This window comes from Peromyscus californicus, unplaced genomic scaffold (genome assembly GCF_007827085.1).
Source record: "Peromyscus californicus insignis strain IS unplaced genomic scaffold, ASM782708v3 Scaffold_4__1_contigs__length_199733344, whole genome shotgun sequence".
NCBI classification, from domain to species: Eukaryota; Metazoa; Chordata; class Mammalia; order Rodentia; family Cricetidae; genus Peromyscus; species Peromyscus californicus.
In genome coordinates this window covers 75,680,697-75,701,759 of record NW_026294562.1, presented here as the reverse complement: position 1 = coordinate 75,701,759, position 21,063 = coordinate 75,680,697, and the positions used below count along the sequence as shown (strand labels likewise).

The 21,063-nt window shown below is 51.1% G+C and overlaps 2 protein-coding genes across 6 annotated transcripts in view; one reads left to right on the top strand and one right to left on the bottom strand.

Moving 5' to 3' along the window:
* Bcl7c (BAF chromatin remodeling complex subunit BCL7C) overlaps positions 1 to 15,757 on the bottom strand; it is a 31,846-nt gene extending 16,089 nt beyond the window's left edge. The window contains exons 1-6 of one of the 3 annotated variants that reach the window (XM_052760971.1): positions 15,405 to 15,757; positions 14,869 to 14,947; positions 14,399 to 14,507; positions 14,152 to 14,316; positions 12,641 to 12,726; positions 11,875 to 12,072 (exon numbers count right to left, since the gene is read on the bottom strand). In XM_052760971.1, the coding sequence (XP_052616931.1) occupies positions 11,947 to 12,072; positions 12,641 to 12,726; positions 14,152 to 14,316; positions 14,399 to 14,507; positions 14,869 to 14,947; positions 15,405 to 15,496 (657 nt within the window). In that variant the 5' untranslated portion in view covers positions 15,497 to 15,757 and the 3' untranslated portion in view covers positions 11,875 to 11,946. Of the gene's footprint in view, positions 1 to 11,874; positions 12,073 to 12,640; positions 12,727 to 14,151; positions 14,317 to 14,398; positions 14,508 to 14,868; positions 14,948 to 15,404 lie in introns of those variants that run through there. The other 2 variants (XM_052760972.1, XM_052760970.1) reach the window with 2 other exon arrangements.
* Positions 15,758 to 20,046: 4,289 nt separating this feature from the next.
* The window catches only part of Ctf1 (cardiotrophin 1), a 31,149-nt gene continuing 30,132 nt past the window's right edge, over positions 20,047 to 21,063 (top strand). For 2 of the 3 annotated variants that reach the window (XR_008222898.1, XM_052760988.1), the window contains exon 1: positions 20,047 to 20,132. Coding sequence is in view for 2 of the 3 variants with exons in the window: in XM_052760988.1 (XP_052616948.1) it covers positions 20,108 to 20,132 (25 nt within the window). In the remaining variant the exon portion in view is untranslated. The remainder of the gene's footprint in view (positions 20,133 to 21,063) is intronic. The other variant, XM_052760989.1, reaches the window with a different exon arrangement.

Sequence of the window (21,063 nt, the reverse complement as noted above, 5' to 3'; positions counted from 1 at the left end):
ATAAATAAATCAATCTTTAAAAAAAAAAAAAAAGAAAAGCAGTCTCCAGTCTGCCTCCATGATTCACTAAGCACAGTGAATTAACTTCTCTGTCTCAGCTTCCCCATCTGCAAAACGAAAACAATAGTACTTACCTGATCAAGTTCGAATGATTTGTGAGATCATAATGGGCACAGTGCTCAAATATCACCTACTGGTGTGTGCACATGCAATTCTCAGACAGTAGCTAGTTCTCTCTCTCTCTCTCTCTCTCTCTCTCTCTCTCTCTCTCTCTCTCCTCTCTCTCTCTCTCACACCACACACACACACACACACACACACACACACACACACACACACACACACACACTGTGTAAGCCTAGGGCTGACTATCTTCACTAGGGTTGCAGGTCTAGACCATCACACCCAGTCCTGTGTGGTACTAGGAATCACACCCAGTTCTGTGTGATACTAGGAATCACATCCAGTTCTGTGTGGTACTAGGAATCACACCCAGGACTCTGGGCATGCTGGGCAAGCAGTCTACCAGCTGAAGTACACCTCTAGCGCTTTTTGGAGATTTAAAGTTTTTTAATAATTGATTTATGTGCATTGGTTGTGAGGGTGTTGGTTGTGAGGGTGTCAGATCTCCTGGAACTGGAGTTACAGACAGTTGTGAGCCACCATGTGGGTGCTGGGAATCAAACCCAGGTCCTCTGGAAGAGCAGCCAGTGCTCTTAGCCTCTAAGCTATCTCTCCGGCACTGAGGTTTAAAGATTTTTAAAGTGTGTGTGTGTGTGTGTGTGTGTGTGTGTGTGTGTGTGTGAGAGAGAGAGAGAGAGAGAGAGAGAGAGAGAGAGAGAGAGAGAGAGAGAGAGAGAGAGAGACTGGATAACAGTAGCTACTATTATGGGTGTCGTTCACAAGCAGAGTGCTCGTTCGTGTAGCATGTTTGAGGTCCTGGGTTCCATCCTCAGCATTGAGGGTGGAGAGCAGCTGGGGCAGGGGATGTAGCTCAGCTGGCCCTGGGTTCCATCTCCAGCACCACATGAAACCAGGTGTCATGAGACACTCCTGCAATTCCATCACTTGGAAGGAGGGAGGAAGATCAGAAGTTAAGGACCACATAAAGACCCTGTGAGAAGGAAGTGGGAAATGGAAGTGGAGGAGGGAAGGAGCCGACCTAGCCTCCAGAGCAAAACCAGGGCTGTGCTTCCAACCTCTACCTCAGTCCACTGGGCAAGGAGTGAGAAACCATTCCACATTCCAAACTAACTTTCTCAGCCCCTCTTCCTTGACTACAGAAGGGGTGTTAGGAGATTAAGCTGGTGAATTGAAAACACCAGCTGTCCTCATCCATCACAGCCCAGAAAACTAGAACCCAGAAGGGACTCAGATGCTGCCCAGGGTCACGGTGATGGTTTAGGGAGCCGCTACTGGGCGGCCTAATCTGCACCAGCCGTGCTGTGGGGAAACTGAGGCCAGAGTGTGCTCTTCAAGAGTGGCTGCCTCACCCTCTGCTCCAGCAGCCGGGCCTCATCTGTCTGTGTTTTCTGGCTCCACAAAGGCTGAGCAGGAGGCAGGAGCCAGTCCCTCCCTCTACCGGCTCAGCCCCTCCGAGGCAAGGCGGTTGATGGTTGATGAATCTACCCGTACCCACTTCTTTCCAGGTTCTTGAAGACATGAAAACCTCAACCACGCTCATCACAGATTTTACAGCACATCGGACTTTGCCACTGCATTTCCTAACCACCCTCGAGTGGGAAAAACATTGCAAGAAATTCAAATACAGCGGTGAACGTAATGATGCTGAACACAGTGAGGAACTGGACTGGGATCCCAGAGCTGTGGGAGGCTAGGTCAAGAGGATGGTGAGTCCAGGGCAGCCTGTGCTACACAGCAAGAGCCTGCCTCACAACAACCACCGAGTCACAGATCCTCAGGCCTGGAACCTGGCTCACAGTATTCCTGACAAAATTCATGCAGATGACCCCAAACTTGAGGAAAGGATCATTGGCTTATTGTGTCCACATTTTCTTGGAGTAACTAAGATCTAGACAGGCAATGTGACTTGTCCAAAAAGACAATAAGCACAAGTCAGTTTGAATCTAGGAATGACCTCATCCCTGTCCTGCATCTCCATCCTAGACCACTTGGGTCTGTTCTACTGACAGGAACACAGGCCAGGCACACACGACAACCTGAAAATCCACAGCCAAGTTTGAAGGGACAGAAAGGTTATTGTGCTGTCCTGTCCCTCTGTTCTGTGGAGTCTTAGGGGTCACCAGCCAGGTAACACCCCTGACTGCACAGCCTGACAGGCACCCTGCTAACTGACGACAAGCTTCTGCAAGTTGAAGAGTGTATGTTTTAAGAACACATCTGGGGTTGGAGAGATGGCTCAGAGGTTAAGAGCACTGGCTGTTCTTCCAGAGGTCCTGAGTTCAATTCCCAGCACCCACATGGTGGCTCACAACCATCTGTAATGAGATCTGGCTCCCCCTTCTGGCCTGCAGGGATACATGCAAACAACACTGTGTATATATAATAAATAAATAAATCTAAAAAAAAAAAAAAGAACACATCTGACCTGGCCAAGTAAGCACACGATGAAGAACCACTGAAGCCATGATGAGACTGTCCTCGCCTAACACTCCGAGATCACCTGATCTCTACAGAGAGTCTCTCAGAGGGCAGAGGCAGACACAACAGTAAAAGCTTGAGCATGCATATGTAGAGAGGACTCGCCTGGACTCCAGGTGAGGGACTGCCACATATCTGAGGCCTAAAACTTGCTATTAGCCAAGAATGACCCCCCGCCTGGTTTACATGATGCTGGGGATTGAACCCAGGACTTCACGCATGCTTGGCAAGCACTCTATCAGCTGAGCTACATCTCTAAGCCTGACGTCGTATCGGAAATGTAACCTGAAAACAAGCAGGACTTCACCAGTGAAGAAGATGTGCTCAGTCCTGTCTGTTTATCCTTGACACGTATATTATCTGCATTTTCCTTTGATGAAAATGACTGTCACACACACTTTGCCCTGGAAGGACAGGTGTGGCCTTCTGCTGACAGAGGAAGGAAGAGACCCAGCAACACGGGAAGAAGCAGCATGCTCAGGATCTGACTTAGTTGGAAGGTCAAGGAACCTTCAGGTAGGAGGTAAGGTGACCCCCGAGGCCTGAGAGGTAAGTGTTTGCTGGAATGAGAGGGGATTGGAAGAGCTTTCCAGCCAGAGGAACAGCAGGTGCTAAGTGACATAAGCCCAGGAAGCTTTAATGTTTTGGTTTTTTTTAATCTTTTTTTTTTTTTTTTCCTGAGATGGTGTTTCATGCACCCCATGCTGGCCTCAAACTCACTGTATAACTGAGGATGACCCTTAACACCTGACCTTTCCATTAAGATTATAGCTCAGCTTCAGTGTTAAAAGTCAGGAGCCAGAGGCAGGTGGATCTCTGTGAGTTTGAGGCCAGCCTGGTCTACATAGTTAGTTCCAGGAGAGCCAGGGTTACACAGAGAAACTCTGTCTCGAAAACACGAATAAAACAAAACAAAACGTAGATAACATTCCAGGGAGGGGGCAAGAGAAGTGGGCAGGAGCCACGTGGACAGGTCCTATCTGCCATGCTGAAGAATTTGGTTGGTGAGCTCTATAGGTAAAGACAAGTGTGAAATGGCAGCCTGTGTCTCAGTGACTGGAGGACCGTGGCAGCCTGTGTCTCAGTGACTGGAGGACCGTGGCAGCCTGTGTCTCAGTGACTGGAGGACCGTGGCAGCCTGTGTCTCGGTGACTGGAGGACAGTGGCAGCCTGTGTCTCGGTGACTGGAGGACCGTGGCAGCCTGTGTCTCAGTGACTGGAGGACAGTGGCAGCCTGTGTCTCGGTGACTGGAGGACAGTGGCAGCCTGTGTCTCGGTGACTGGAGGACAGTGGCAGCCTGTGTCTCGGTGACTGGAGGACAGTGGCAGCCTGTGTCTCGGTGACTGGAGGACAGTGAGAGGTTATTAGAACTAAGTGAGGGGCACGGCAGATGGGCCAGCAGTCTGCAGCCACACAAGGGCCAACACTAGAAGAGGAAGAATTAAGTCCAAACTTCACCCACAAAGGAGTAGCCAGTATCCCTAAGCTCCCAGTGATAAGCACTCTGGGAGGCACACTCAATGTTTCAGAATTTCTACTTTCAAGGACAGCCAGGAGTCCAGACTTTGAAATGTTGTCAACCCTGTCAAGATTATGTAAACCAAGCAAATGATGTTCATAGGCCTAAAAGTCGAAGCACTTTTAGTATTGCTTGGGGAGCTTTCAAAATTCGAGTCCAAGGGGCGCCATGAAGGTTTCTATGCAGGGTAGTGGTAGACCACTTTGGGGTTTAATAAAAATTGATTAGGCTGGCAAGATGGCTCAGTAGATACAGGCACCCGCCTCTAAGCCAGCATTTTGCAACCTATGGGTCATGACTCCTTTAGGGGGCTGAACAACCCTTTCACAGGTCACCTAAAATCATCAGAAAACCCAGATATTCATATTATGATTCATAACAGTAGTAAAATTACAATTATGAAGTAACAACAAAAATAATGTTATGGTTGGGGGTCATCACACCATGAGGAACTGCGTTAAGGGGTGGCAGCATTAGGAAGGTTGAGAACCACTGCTCTAAGCCTAAGGACCTGAGTTCTATCCCCAGGACCCCTCTGGTGGAAGGACACTCCCAAAAACTGTCCTCTGACCTCCACTTGCACTGCATACACACATGGACACACAGACACACACACAGACACACACACACACACACACACATACACACACACTATTAAATGTAGGTGATGGTGCTGGCCACCAAACCTGATGGCCTGAGTTCTGTCCCGCATCCCACGGGGTGGCAGGAGAAAACCAACCCCTTCAAGCTGTCCTCTGACCTCCACTGGGGTAGGCAGCACATGTGCATGTGAGCTTACATGCACAAGAAATAAATGCAAAAGAAGATCAAACATTAAATGTAATGACAGTTTGCTGAAGTCCCCCCCCAGTCTGAGTGCTAGAGCCTATGTCCGCCCTGCCCGTGAGGCTGTCCCCACGCAAACTCACTTCCCGCGTTCCCTTCTCCTCCCTTCAGTTCCGGCAACACTGACTTTGTTGCCAGGCACATCCTCGCTCGGGGCTGTCACACTGGCCATTCCCTCTGCCTGCAATGCTCTTCACACAGACCTTCACGTGCTTTACAGACTCATCGCTTCAAGGTTTTCTTCAAACATTGCTGCAGTGGTGCCTCTTCTGACCTCTCTATTTAAATCTGCAACTGGTTCTTTCTCCCATCTCTCTTTTTCTGCATGACAAGCCCCACAACAACGCTCCAGTCAGCAACAAAGCAGCATATGACCGTTTAAAAGCCTGCACCACTTGGGGGACATTATAGTTTTCTCACTTTGTGTTCACTTACTCTACAATGTCACACAGCAATGAAAATGCCCCCACATGCATTGGTCCAGACATCTCCTCTTCCTCACGGGACTCTGAGTGTCTTTCTGACTTCCTGAAGGCAGGCTTCCTGAATGCAGGGTTCTTTTCTTTTTTTTTTTTTGTTAGTGTTACATCCCCAGAGCCCAGAAAGGTACCCAGCAAACAGGAAGTACATCATAACTCCGTGTCACCAATTCAGAGAATCCATCTGCCCTCATGGGGCATCAGACTGATGCTGAGTCTCAGGCTGACCATACCACTGCAAGGCCCTCAGAGCCAGGGAAGGTCCCACCATGGAAGGACAAAGAGGTAAGATGATACCACTACACGGGAAACCTCACCCGGCCCGGACACGGACAGGATTGACAGATTGATAGCTCTTTCTCAATTCCGAGATTCTGAAAGACAAGAGGAACCTGACAGGGGAGAGGAGAGGAAGGGGTCATAGCCCAGCAGACAGCAGAAGGTGGGACCATGATGCAGGGTAGGCAGTTGAAGGTGCAGCGGCAGAGGCCACATCCTGCAGAAGGAGCCAGACAAGAAGGCTTGGCGGGGTGGCACCATGGGCAGATGTGGGCTTGTGAAGGGTTGCCCACTGCACAGCAGAAGACCCCAGGCCAAAGGGGTAAGAGGGAGGTAAGAAACCGCCAGGAAGCTGTTGCAGCATTTTTCTTGGCACTTGAAGAAAGGAGAGCAAGGTTGAGGACATGGCTCGGCAGTAGAGTACTTTCTCAGCATGCAAAAAGCCCTGGGTTCAACCCTCAGCACTGCAGGAAACCATGCATGGTGGTGCAGGCCTGGAACCCAAGCACTGGGAAGATGGAGGCGGGAGACTGGAGGTCTACATCCTAGACCACTGTGATGGCTACTTCTACTAAACTGACTACAACTGGAATTAACAATACCCATGCAGGGACACTTATGACAGAGTCTTCTTCATTGGCTCATTGAAGTGGGAAGACCTACCCCATATCCAGGTCACACCTTCTGGTGGCAGCCTAATGAAGGACACCGAAGAAGGCAACTTTTGCTTCTCGCCCTCACTGTCCCTAGCAAGTTCATGCCTTCGCTGGTATTAGAGCCTACATCTTTGGGATTATACTGAAGACCAGTTGAGACATCCAGCTTCATGGGTGGCCAACTACTGGATTCTTGGACTTTTCTGTCAGGAGACAGCCATTGTTGGACTAGCCAGACCACACCCTGGAAGGCATTGTAGTAAATCCCTTTATATAGATTGGTCCTTTCTGTAAGTTCAATCCTCCAGAGAACCCCGACTAATACAGATTGTGGTACCAGGAGCAGTTGGTTCTAGAGCAATGGAGGTATAAGGATAAATTTTGTTTGTTGGTTGGTTTTTGTTCTTTTGAGACAGGGTTTCTCTGTGTATCTCTAGCTGTCCTGGAACTCACGTTGTAGCCCAGGCTAGCCTCGAACTCACAGAGATCCGCCTGCCTCTGCCTCCTGAGTGCTGGGATTAAAGGTGTGCACCACCACCGCCCGGCAAGGATGAATTCTTTAAGTATCTGGAACAAGCTTTCCAATTTGCTGAGTTACTGAAGACTCTCCTAGAAGCATGGAGAGCGGTAAAAACCCAATTATGAACTATCTGACAAACGTCAGATGCATTTGATTATCCTGACACACCTAATTGTGAAAAGAAGGAATTTAATGACTCTATATATAAAACTTTGAGCCGGGCGGTGGTGGTGCACGCCTTTAATGCCAGCACTGGGAGGCAGAGCCAGGCGGATCTCTGTGAGTTCGAGGCCAGCCTGATCTACAGAGTGAGATCCAGGACAGGCACCAAAACTATACAGAGAAACCCTGTCTCAAAAACAAAACAAAACCCAAACAAACAAACAAAACTTTGAAAATTTGGTGGAAAATACTCATGCTGTTTGGTTGTTCCTAGCATCTCTGGATAAACTAACAAAGGAAAAGAATGAGCCCCATGATAAAACTGACCAACTTCTCAGGATACTGTGCTGAAGGAAAACAGTGAACTCAGTGATAAACTGACCTGCTCTAGATGCCCACAAACAGTCTAAAGGTTTCTAAGTGTGCCCTGGAAGGGAATCTTCTCTCCAACGGCCACAGAGCTCAAGTTGCAGAAAAGTACAACAAAGCCCTCATTGTAAGATTAGGTGAATTTCAACGGAAATCCAAGTCCAGGCCTCGGAAGGTGTCAGCGGTCAAAGTAAGGGCGTTAGTTGGTAAAGAATGGAACCCTATAACTTGGATGGAGATGTGTGACAGGACCCTACTGAGTCTGAAAACACTGAACCTTCAGATTCTCAACGTTTATCTCATCTGAGGAAGAAGTTTCTCTACCCTCAGCAAAAGATGCATCCCTACCCCAACTCCTTTCTGGAAACACTGCCTTTTCTGCCTTTGCCTGAGGAAATCAATTCTTCACTGTCAGCTAAACCATCCATGACTTTCCCTGAAAGAAATGCCAGACAAGAGAATACTAACGTCCCCCAGGGGCCACCAACAGTTGCTCTAGACCTATAACCAGACTTAAGGCAGGCAGGCTCCTAGATGGGAGATAGAAATGTAGTCCATGGGGAGGTGTGCTATGCTACTAAAGAGCTTGATGAGTCTGCTAATTCAGTCAAGCAGAGATCTGGGGACTATGTGTGGGAATGGATTATAAGGGTGTGGGATATTAGTGGAAGGAACATAAAACTGGATTTTGGGGGTGAGTAGGTGGAGAAATGGCTTAGGAGTATAGAGCACTGACTGCTCTTCCAGAGGATCCCAGAATCCACATGGCAGCTTACAACTGTAACTCACACATGTGGTACACACACACACACACACACACACACACACACACACACACACACATATACAGGCAAAACAAAACACCAATATACATAAAATAAATTTTTAAAAAACTGGATCAGGCTGAGTTTATTGATGTGGGACTTCTGAGTGGAGATTCTAGGTTTAATATGGAAGCCTGCACAGTTACAGCAGGCATTGATAGCACACACCTTTAATCCCAGCACTCAGGAGGCAGAGGCAGGCAGATCGCTTGAATTTGAGGCCAGTCTAGCCTACAGAGTGAGTTCCAGGACAGCCAGGGCTACACAGAGAAACACTGTCTCAAGAAACAAAACAAAACAAGGTGTTTTGGTAGTTTAAATAAGGATGGCCTCCATGGGCTCATATATTTGAATGCGTAGCCCCCGGTTGGTAAACTGTCTGAGAAGGATTAGGAGGTGTGGCCTTGTTGGAGGAGATGTGTCACTGGGGGAGGGCTTGGAGGTTTCAAAAGCCTAAGTCAGGCCAGCATGTCATATTCTATCCCTCTTTGCGCTCCCCCACCTGCCTGTGGATAAGGATGAAGTAGCTCTCAGTTACTTCTCCAGCATCATGCTCCCTGCCATGATGATAATGGACTCACCCTCTGAAACAGTAAATGCTTCCTTTTATAAGAGCTGCCTTGGTCACGGTGTCCCTTCACAGCAATGGAACAGTGTCTACATTACCTTTACATATATTCACTCTACCAGTTCTGTTCCTTTAGAGAACCCTGACTAAAGCTACATAACAGGATGGAGACTCAGGACATGCCAGCTCAGGAATGGGGACTGGGGATGGAGACACGGATGGGCACGGGCAATGGGAAGGATGGAGAGATAAGGAAATGAAGCTGGGACCCACAGGACAGCCCGGGGGTTCTGTCACCTTTTGGCCACTGAGTCTGCAAGCTCAGAACACAATTTGGAGAAAGGAAATTAACTTGAGAATAGGTGTGAGGCAGGAAGGTAGAATGTTCATAAAGAAAAAATTAGGACAGGGCCAAGAGCACCCAGGTGACATGGGCCAGGGGTAAGTGGGGAAGAAGGGGGAGCCTGCAGGGTAAGAGTCCCCACAAAGAGTGCACTTGGGGAGGGACGGGAAGGCACAGCATGTATGCAGCAGAATGTGACTAGAAAAGGAGCAGCCCACAGACCAAGACAGGGCTGGGGGTGCTGGCCACAGAGAAAGTATCCAATAGGCTTGGGACAGTAGCCAAGGCCTGTGACCAGGACAGGAACAGGGAAGACTGAACTTGAATCATTTAAGGCTACTCAGAAATGGATACCTGCTACAGAGCCAGAACCTGCCCAGCTTCAATGATGGGCTGGTCCCTGGTACCTGCCCTACACCGTGGTACATCCTTATCTGTAATATGGGAAGCCGAGGAAAAAAGCCGTCATTTACATTTATTGAGCTCTTACTGTGCACTGAGTCAAGGGCTCTCTCCCCATGGATTTCCTCGTTTAATTCTTAGAATGGTTTCACCTGGCTCACATTATTATTGTCCCCATTTTACAGATCACAAAACAAAGCAGATGAGAACAAAGAAGTACATCACACTGAGAATGACAGCAGGAGCTGGAGAGACAGCTCAGCAGTCAAGAGCTTGCTGCTCTTGCAGAGGCCTCAGGCTCCCAGTACCCACACAGTGGCTCACAAGTGTCTGTAACTTCAGCTCCAGGGGATCTGACACCTCTGGCTTCCGAGGCCATCTGCACTCATGTGCACATATCCACATGTAGGCACACACACACACACACACACACACACACACACACACATCTACATATAATTAAAAATAATAATTTTTTAAAACGGGGCTGGCAAGATGGCTTAGTGGTTAAGAACACTGGTTGCTCTTCCAGAGGACCCAAGTTCCATTCCCAGTACCCACACACCATCTAAAATCTGTAACTCCAGTTTCAGGAGATCTGTCACCCTCTTCTGGTCACCTCAGGCACTGCACACATGGTGATAGGTATACTCCCAGGCAAAACACCCATACACATAAAATTGAAAATAAGAAACTGAATGCAGACGGTGAAATTCAAACCCAGAACTTGAACTCTTGGCCTTAACATCATGCTGCGAAGCCATACAAGGCACTTTACAGTTTGTAGAGCATTTACATTACTTCACAGTGTCACTGAGGGGAATAATGAAACAACACACACCCAGAAAATTGCTGAGGTTACCACACGTGGTCAGACTGGTTATTGGCCCTCCAGAGATGTCCACATCCTAAGCCCCAGCATATGAGCATGCTACTTTACATGTCAATGGGATTTTCAGATGGACTGAATTCTGAGATGGGGGGAGGATGACCCTGTATACCTAGGAAGCCCACATGAGCAGCAGGAGGTCTAGGTAAAGAGATGCAATGGTACAAGCAGAGAGGTAGAAAGGTTAGCTGGGGTTGAGGAGAGGACAAGTCACAGGTTGAATCCATTCCTGAGTCCACGTAGCTTCTAGAAGCTGAAAAAGCCAAGGAAAGGGATTTTCCTTGACAGCCTACCGCAGGAACCAGCCCTGCAGGCACCCTGACGCTGGCCCAGTGACACCAAGTCTGGACTTCTAACCTTCAGAATGATGGCATTATGAGTCTGTGGAGGTCATTTGTTTCCACAACAACAGGAGCGCATCCGACCACATGCCTGCAGTGGCCTTCCCAGCCAGCCCTGGCCCCACTACTACTACAGCGGACACGCTGACATTTTAAATGGTTCTTCCCTAAACCTCACTCTCCTTTTGATAAGAATTAACACAGGGCTACCTCATCTGACCTGCTTCTCTGACAAGTATGGCCTGAGAAGTGCTTGTATGGTTGAAGTTTCTCACTGGGCACTGGCCGGGAGTGGGGGTGGGATGGGGTAGAGCAGGGGTGAGGCGGGGTGAGGCCTAGTTACCACCCCAGTGAACAAACAAGTCAGAGAGCACAAACAGCCTGCCTAGAGCCACACAGAGAGTGACAGAGGAGCTCACAATCCTCCTGCCTCAGCACCATGCCCAGCCCTACTTGTTTACTCATTCATGGCTTAGTGTGTTCCCAGTGTTAAGTCCTGGAGATGCCTACAGCCTAAAAGACAGAAATCCAGACCCGTGGTCCAAAACAGCCTGACAAATGCTAAGACAAAGGGAAGGACGTGTAAAGGACTGTGGGAACTCAAAGGAGATGATGTTGATGGAGCCTAGAATCAGGGAAGGCATCTAGGAGGAGGTGGCAGTTGCGCAGGAGACGAGAGGACTCAGCACAGAAGTGTGGGCCTAGAGCCCCACACGGAAGGGACGGAGACACAGCGCTGCCGCGTCCTGAGGGCAGGGAAGGAGTTGGGTCCTTCCAGGCCTCTCTACCCCTCTGGGCCTCTGTTCCTGTGAGTGAAATGGGAGCTGCTGCGATATCTGCTGGGTCCCGGGGAGGGTCAAAGTTGGTGAAGAAAGGCAAGGTGGGAGTGGAAGGGAGGTGAGGTCCTGGCTCAAGCCCTCACCGCTCACCTAATCATGGTGTGAATACAGGTCATCTCAGAGCCTTGGGGACCCCGTCTGAGGACCAGAGCATGAGCCAAAACTGTCTCCAAAGACCCTCCCCAGCCTTGACAGGGAAATCACATGACACAAAATTACAAAAGGGTCTTTATTTATAAAAAGCCAAGGGGGCCCTTGGAGCGACAGGACAGGAGGCAGGCAGCTTCTCAGGGGTCAGGGGCATTTGGACAGATGCGCTTGAGTGGGGGGGCGCCCTCCGAGTCCTCTGTGTCACCCTGGGCTGCCTCAGGGACAGGTGGCACTGGCTCAAAGACAGGGTAAGCTTCAGGGGCCTGAAGAGGAAGGGCGGACAGGTGTGAGCTCCACTCTAACCCAGGAGTATAGCCTCCTAGCCTCTGCCTTTTCCACTCTATTCCCCTGGGGACCCAGAGTCTGGCCCAGGACCAAGTGACCAACAACAACGGCAACGCTGTTTGGGGGAAAGAATTGGATTTTTCGGGAAAGTGAATCAAGGTAGTCCTTGCAGGGGGAGGCATGGCAACGTCTTACGCTAACTTGACAGCTCAGGATGTGTGTCTGTGTGAGGCAGGGCCCAGGCTCTTGAGCACACTGAGGAAGGGAAGCAGCACCAAGCTGCACTCTGAGCCTAGGTTTTTGTTTTTTATCCTTAGAGGAACACCAAGATCATTTCAGGCTTCCAATGCTCTTAAATCAGCCGTGATCCAGCCCTCAGGATAGTGTCTCTAAAACAATCCTCTTCACCCAAGAGTCCAACCTCACTTAAGCCTTTCGGTGGGTTCTAGGTCCACATCTCCCTCCTGGACCCTAGAATGCAATCTCCCTGTGCCCCCAAAGCCCCATTCCCCACAAGGCCAGAGTCCAGCCTCTGGGCTCTCTCACCTCAGCTTCCAGCAATTCTGGAACAGGTTCCTCCTTGGTCAGCTTCGGGGGGTCCTCAGTACCGCCTGCGGGTGTGCCCCCTGGGTCTGGAAGGCCAAATGAACAGGTACCTGAGCAGCCACTCTGTGCCAGGAGAACAGGTCGGGGGCAAAAGAAACGGGCAGGCACCGACCACACAAGCCAACACTGCGGGAACCAGAGGAGGGCACCAAGATGCCAAGGGAGGGAGACTCACGTCGGATTTTGTTAGTAGGGAGTGAGCCACGAGACAAACTAAGGTAGCGCAGAGTTTAGGCAGAGGGAAATATCTGCTTAGTGACCACAGATTCTGTGTTGTACTAAATCCAAATCCTGACCTTAGGCAAGCTATTTCTCTGAGTCTCGGTTTAATCATCTGCAGAATGGGAACAGTGACAGTAATACCACAAGAGACTGCCATGAGGACCAAGTGAAGCAATACCGGGAAAGCCCTTAGCACACAGGAGGGGCTCAGTGAGCGCTAGCTAGCATTTTCATTCACTCATTCATTCCTTTTTGTGGTATTAGAAATGGGGCACAGGGCCTCGGGCATGTCAGACAAGCATTCTACCACTGAGCTGCACCCCCTGTCCTACCATTGACAAAAGTGTCCGGAACAATCTAGACATGGTCCTGAGGCCCCCCATGTCTCGGTGTTCTTGGCGGGGGGGACAATTTCAGCGGCCCCAGTGCCAAAGGAAAGAGCCAAAGGCCGTGCGGAGCCACTGAAGGATATGAAACAGGAAAACAATGCCTTGGAATCTGCGCTTGAGGAAAGGCTGTTCTGCAGCTGTGTGAAGGCCATTAGGGACGGGAGGCGAGGCTAGAGCAGGTACAAGTGAGAACCGAGAAGGCAGGGCCAGAGGCACAGAAATCAGCCACACTTGGGAAGTCGTACTGACCAGACAGGGGACCGACTATATGAAGGCAGAGGAGCTGAAGGGGGATCAGGCCCAAGGTGTTGGCTCACTGGCTCTGTAAGTCTGGCCATCTTTCTCTGGATGACAGGCTCCTCGTGTATAAAGAGGAATCAAAATAGGATCATCGCTCCCATAAAGTGACAGTGGAGATTGAATGAGAAAACAAACAGCAAACGTTGATGTGCTCAGAACCCTCAGCAGGGAAGGGACCATGCTAGCCGGTACTCTGCCGCGAGTAACCACGCTGATTATCAGAATTATTTATGCCCTGAACAGGTGTTTACTGAACATCTATTATGTATCCCACAGTGCGAATGAACAAGATCGGGACGGCTGACACGAGGTGGTAACAGGAAGAGACAATAAGCAAGCAAAAAGAAAATTCGCATAAACTTTTCAGACGGTGATATGCTTCCTACAAAGACTGAGGCAGCAGCTGGATGTAATTTCTGCCAGGGTCAGGGAAGGTTCTCCTCCAGGGCAGGACGGGGAGAGAGGACATGGCATAGGTACAAGGACAAGCTGGGGTCAACTTTGGAGAAGAGAGGGCTCCTGAGAGCCACCAGGGCCTACCTCTCTCTTGGCCCAGCTGTGGAGGCTGAGTATCCTCCGAAACCGCTTCTGGGGGTCCAGTAGGCGATCCAGGGCGGCTGGGCTGGGGAGTCCCCCCAGGGCTGGGCTCAGTGCCCTTTTGCAGTGAACCTTCTGAGTGGAAACTCTGGTTGCTGCTCTCATCTGCTGAAGCAAGAGCCAAGCTGGTCGGCCAGGGGGCCCCTAGCAGCTTCCTTCCCTCCCTCCCCATTCCAGGATCTGTACATACCATTGAGATCCAGCAGGATGAGGGGGCCACCCCCTCTGGGACTGGTGCCCCTGCCGCGTCTCTCCCGGCCTCGGGATCTCTCTGCCCCGCCTCCTGCCCGCCGCCTCTCCTGAGAGCGAGAGGGGTAAGGTCAGAGCCAGGGGTCTGGTGAGCACGTACAAATCCCCTCAATACAAATAAGAAAACCTGGGCTCAGAGAAGCAAGAGGTGTAGTCTCAGGTTGTGGAGGCTGAGTTTTAGGTCTTGAACTCAGAGAAGGGAGGGGGGCATGTGAGGGGTGTGTGTGTGTGTGTGTGTGTGTGTGTGTGTGTGTGTGTGTGTGTGTATGTGTGCGAGGGCTAATAATCGTTACCATCTGCCTGAGCTCCACACTGGAGTCTCCAAGCCGACTGAAGGTGGAAGCCAAGGTAGGGAGGGAACTGCCTGAGGTTGCCCAGATGCAAGGCTTGCTGGGGGTTGGGCTTGCTCACCTCCTCCTGGGGATCCACCACAGGCACCCACTTGAAGATTCGAAGGGAAGTGTCACCCACAGTCACCCAGCGCTTCTCCCTGTGGGAGGGCAGGAGACTGGTCAGAGAGGCCCCATAGAGCAGGGGGTCGGGGAGATGTGCGAGGGTAAGGGAAGCTTCGCTAACAGGGCATGGAACCAGAAAGAGACCTGCAAAGCCTAGGGCATGGACGGATTTAACTTGGAGCTGCGGTTCTGCAGACACCTGGGGCACACAGCAGGGCGCCACCAAGGCCTGGCCAGGGACTCTGGCGACGAAGACCCGGGGCCGAGCTTGCAGGAGTGTCAAAGCTTCAGGGGGCGGGGCATAGATGAGCTCCCGCTCTGGGAAAGCACCACTCCGGACCACGCTTTGTAGACCTCTGGGAATTGCCAGGGAAAGGGGGAGCCCAGTCGATTCAGAGCACAGCTGGTGGGCGGGGGCAGCGGGCCAGGAAAGGGCGGACGCGTTAGGAGGAGGTGGCTTGGCTGTGTCCCTGGCCCAGGGGCAGCGCTCACCATCTCCGGACCTTCTCGATGGTCGCCATCACCTTCTTGATGTCATCTTTGGCCCGGCTCCGGGTCTCGGCCCGCACGGTCCGGCCGGCCATGCTGGCGGGGGGCTGGGGCCGGGACAGAGCCCGTGGTGGGACGGCCTGCGGTCCGGCGATCTCAGGCTGCGCGCCAGGCCCCGGCGCCGCTCTTTCGGCCCGCCGTCCCTCCGGGAGTTGGCCGCGCCCTCCCTCGCTCCCCAACGCCTCCGCGAGTCCCCGCCTGGCTTCCTGCGACCGCGCCCCGCCCCGGCCCGTCCCCGGAGCGGCCCGGGCGGCGCGGGCGGCTAGAGCCCCGGCCTGGAAGCCCGGCCAGCCCCGCCCCGGCCCGGGCCCGCCCCTCGGGGCGCACGGACGCACAGCGCCCTCTGCCCGCCGCGGAGAGGGAGAGCTGGGGGGCAGCTGTGCGGCTGGACGCGCGCGGCCCGAGCGAGCGAGGCGGTGCGTTCCGGCCACGTGGGCACAGGGGTGCGCGAGAGGGACTGTCCTGGTGTGCGTCCGCGGCGGGTGGGCGTCCCTGAAATGCTGTGTGTGCGCGCGTCTGCCCTCTCCAGGCTGTTTTGATTCTACGCTGCTGCACAACTTAACTTGTCCATCCATCCATTCAAGTCTCATTAACAGTGCCAAGTGCGTGCCAGACTTTCGAGTGGGGAGCGGGCCTCCTCAGCCAGGACGGCGGAAGTGAAAAAGACAGACCATGTAGATGAAGTAGCAGAACAACTTGGCATTGCTTGAATCAGGGAGTGTGTAACTGGTGGAGATACTTTGGAAAACTGGCACTTTTCCAGTGAAGCTAAATGTAATGCCAACCCGGTTTCCCAGCTATTCCAGTCCCAAGCTGTCAACGCCCAACCGAAGAAATGTGTGCTGTCTGTTTTTTTTGTCTACTCGACACAAGCTAGGGTCGTCTGGGATGAGGGAACCTTGATTGAGAAAATGACTCTATCACGTTGCCCTGTAGGTACGTTTGTGGGGCATATTCTTGATTAATAATTGATGTGGGAGAGCCCAGACCACTGTGGGCAGTGCCACCCCTGAGCAGATGGGTCCTGGGTACTCTTCCTCCAGGTTCCTGTCTTGAGTTCCTGCCCTGACTTCCCTTCATGATGGACTGTAACTGTGAACCGAAATAAACTCTCTCCTCCCTACCTTGCTTTTGATCATGGTGCTTACCACAGCAGTAGAAACCTCATCAGGACAAAATGCTTCTGTGTGAACACCAAGACGTGTACTGGAGTACTGGAAAGTTTGTAGCTTTTTTTCAGGATAGCACAACCTGGGAGCAACGCCACAACAGAATGTAGTGAAAAACCAGTTACAACCTGTTTATGCCATGGACACAGACACATCAACCAAAATGACCAAAGTCCTGCTATGCCCAACAGTGGGGATACGTCTTGAATACAAGAAAGCAGTTGTGACAGCATGCATTAGATAATTCTACCATGTCAGTTCAGGAAACAAACATCCTGAGGGTGTGGGAGGTCAGGACTGTGAGCACCCTTGGGGCTGCCGGGGAGAAGAAGGGGTTTCTGGGAGCTTGTCACACTCCGTTCTTTAGTCTGTCCAGATGTACATGCATTGCAAGTGTAATGTTTCTTTTGTATATTATAGTTCGCTAAAAGTTTACTTAAAATGAAGGCTGGCGGGGGCTGGAGAGATGGCTCAGTGGTTAAGAGCACCGACTGCTCTTCTTAGAGGTCCTGAGTTCAATTCCCAGCAACCACATGGTGGCTCACAATTATCTGTAATGAGATCTGGTGCCCTCTTCTGGCCTGCAAGGACACATGCAGGTAGAATACTGTATATATAATAAATAAATAAATAAAATAATTTTTAAAAAAATGAAGGCTGGCAAGATGGCTTAGTGGGAAAGGCACTTGCCACCCCCAACCTGATGACCCGAGTTCAATAACTCAAACCCCACGTGGTAGAAGAGAACCCTGACAGATCTCTCATTTCCAGACACCTTAAACATCGTACATATGCAAAATAAATGTAGACTTTTTTTTGTTTTTTTCTTTCTTTTTTTTTTTTTTTTTTGGTTTTTCGAGACAGGGTTTCTCTGTGTAGCTTTGCGCCTTTCCTGGGACTCACTTGGTAGCCCAGGCTGGCCTCGAACTCACAGAGATCCGCCTGGCTCTGCCTCCCGAGTGCTGGGATTAAAGGCGTGCGCCACCACCGCCCGGCTTGTTTTTTTCTTTAAAAAGGTAAGACCAACCAAGTGTGCTGGCTCACACCTTTAATCCCAACACTCAGGAGGCAGAGACGGACAAATCTCTACATGTTAGAGGCCAGCCTGGTCTACATATTGAGTTCCAGCCCAGCCAAGAATACATAGTAAGACCCTGTCTCAAAAAAAGAAAGAAAGGACTGGGTGGTGGCGCACACCTTTAATCCTAGCACACAGGAGGCAGAGGCAGGCGGATCCCTGTGAGTTCAAGGCTGGCCTCTACAGAGTGAGGTCCATCCAGGACAGCCAGGGTTAAAGCCGTGAAAGCCTGTCTCAAAAGAACTAAAAGAAAGAAAATAGGGGCTGGAGAGAAGACTCGGTGGTTAGAGCACTTATTGGTTTTCCAGAGGACCCGAGTATAGACTACTCTGTACTCTTTGGGGGGCCCACCACCCACCTCCCAAATAAAGTCTTATTCTTTCTTAGGAGTGCCCGGCCTTAGCTTGGCTTGTTTCCAGCCAGCTTTTCTCACATTACCCATCTATCCTTTGCCTCTGGGCTTTTCCCTTTCTCTGTTTCTATATACCGTTCTTTCCTTCTTACTCTGTGTCTGGCTGTGTAGCTGGGTGGCTGGTCCCTTCTGATCTCCCTCCCTGATCCTCTTGTTCCTTCTTTTTCTCCTATTTATTCTCTCTGCCTGCCAGCCCCGCCTATCCTTTCTCCTGCCTCACTATTGGCCATTCAGCTCTTGATTAGACCATCAGGTGTTTTTCTTTTTGTTTGGTTTTCCGAGACAAGGTTTCTCTGTGTAATAGTCCTGGATGTCCTGGACCTAGCTCTGTAGACCAGGCTGGCCTCGAACTCACTGAGATCCACCTGCCTCTTCTGCCTTCCAAGTGCTGGGATTAAAGGCCTGCACCACCACCGCCTGGCTGACCATCAGGTGTTTTAGACAGGAAAGTAACAAAGCTTCACAGAGTTAAATAAATGCAACATAAAAGAATACAACACCTCTTTACATCATGAAACAAATGTTCCACAGCATGAACAATGTAGCACATCTTAAAATAATACTCTACAACATCCTACTTTAGTTCCCAGCACCCCATGTTGCACTGCCTGTAGATCTAGCTCCCGGGGATTCAATGCCCTCTTCTGGCCTTCCAGCAACTGCACTCAGATGCACATATGATCCCCCGACACACACACATACATGAAACAGCAATGAGTGCCTCTTGGCTGATTTTATTTGAAGTCAACCCATCAACAGCTAGGGCATGTCTTCTGTGCTGTGTGTGTGAGGGGTGCCTGCAGAGTTTTGGTGTGCTCATGTCCGCCATGTCGGACAGCATTGCTGGAACCAAACTGTAAGTGCCAAAATCTCAGCTCTGTCTCACCCACCTGCATGACTTTGGGCAAGTCATTTGTCTTTATGGCCTCATCTATAACATGGAAATAAGTTTATATATATATATATATAGCATTTAGGATAGTGTCTGGCACACAGTGAATGCTCAATGAACACTGCTGGTTAGTGTGTGGTTGTGGCCACTGCTGACAGTCTGGCTTCAAATGCACCTGTAATGTGCTCCGGTAATGAATTCCTTTGTTCTGATCGTTTGCTCATGTTAACATCCTCACACAGGCCTTTCAGTCCATGTGCTCACAAACTCCATTATCTGAAGCCAGAGCCCAAGACAGAGTAGGTGGTTGGGACCAATAGTAGAGACAAGTGTGTACAGTGCTTCCAGTGTCTCCCTGGGGCTAATGAGCTGCTGTTTGGGTGTGACCTGGCTGAAGCCTGTGCTCACCTGTGTGAGAGTCTGCGTCCGGATGCCTAAACACACATGCGTGCGAGAGAGAGAGAGAGAGAGAGAGAGAGAGAGAGAGAGAGAGAGAGAGAGAGAGAGAGAGAGTGTGTGTGTGTGTGTGTGTGTTGAGGGGTGGGGGTCTGTAACGGTAAGGTGAGGGGAAGGGCTGTCTCACTCCTGATCAGAGTGACAGAGAAAGTAGAAGGCATCTAAGACAAGAAGCGAGGCTGGGGGTGCATGCCTTAGGTGCACCCTGATCTCGAAAGGCCTGCCCTGGCTTCTCTCTTTGTCCTGACCCAGAGGGAGGACCTGAAGCGTTCCTCTCGGGTTTCCCAGCTTTCCTCTCAAAGCAGCCCTTATTGTCAAGCTCTACCTCAGGTCGGAGCCTGAGTCTCCTCCTCCCAGCAAGACACAAGAGCTGCCTTAAAGGCCCAAGTGTCCATTCACTGCGCCAACACCTGCCTCCCCACTCTGGCCCCTTCCCAGGCTAAGCCTCACAAGCGAGTTCCTGAGCTCAGGGCCAAGGAATCTTGCCTGAAAGTAGTGGTGGGAAGGAAATGTTTGGGGTCTGAGCTATGATTGGCCGAGCCCGAGCCACGCCCCTAACCCTTTCCCCCTTTTTCCCCCTCCCCTCCTCCCCTCCGGTAGGGGTGTGTTGAGGGAGACCGGGATCGGCCTGGGGCCAACATGAACCAAAGGGAGGGAAGTCTGGGTAAGGGACTGAGTGACTGGATCCTGGGTCCCTCACGGGAATAGGAGTGAGGTCGAAAGCTGGGATTTGGATCTCTGTCAACACCACCCTACCCCGGAGTCTGGGAGGGGAAAGACCTGGGCGGGGGGGGGGGGGGGGGGTGTCGGGGGAGGGAGGAGACGCCGGTGTCAGGTAACCAGCGGTTGACTGGGAGAAAGGGCAGGCGCAAGGGTTTAGAGGAGGCCTGGAGTTGAGGCTTCAGGGGCTTGGGTTCGGGGGTTAGAGCACCGAATATATGGGTGAGTACACCCTGAAGAAGGGCTGGGGTCGGGCTGGGGCAGGATAACAGTGCCTCTCAAAGTATTAGGAAAGAATCAAAGCTGAAGGACTGGAAGGAGAGGCCGAGTTAAGGAATCTTTGGTCTACGAAGGAGCTACGAGTGACAAGAGGCCAAAGTACAGCTTCTGAGATCTTGGCTGGCGGTGGGAAACTCAGACGAAAGGGGTTGTCGGGTCGGGACTACATTCCCCAGCATGCATTGGGATGCCCACGGTGTGCATCTTGGGAAATGTAGTCTTCCTTTGGCACCACCCTCTGGTTTGTACCAGGGAAGGCCCGCCTGTCATTGATACTTTGATGCTGTTGAGCCTAACATCTCACCTAGAAGCATCAGGAAGGGAATAGGCCTTCGCTTTCTCTATCTGTAGAACAGGCCGGGAAAGCGCGTTCCAATATGAGGTTCTGTGCTTCAGCGATGCTGACTGAATTCAACCAACAGTTGGAGAAATCCAAAGATATGGGAACTTTGTCCTTAAAGGGTCTCGGGTTAGCGTTGGTGGTATAGGGTGAGCATAGCTGCCTTCGAAGAAGTCTCCTGATAAAACAGATTCACAAGGATAAAAGAAGCTACCTTGGAAGTATGTATGAACAATTGTCTAAAGCGGAAGGCAGA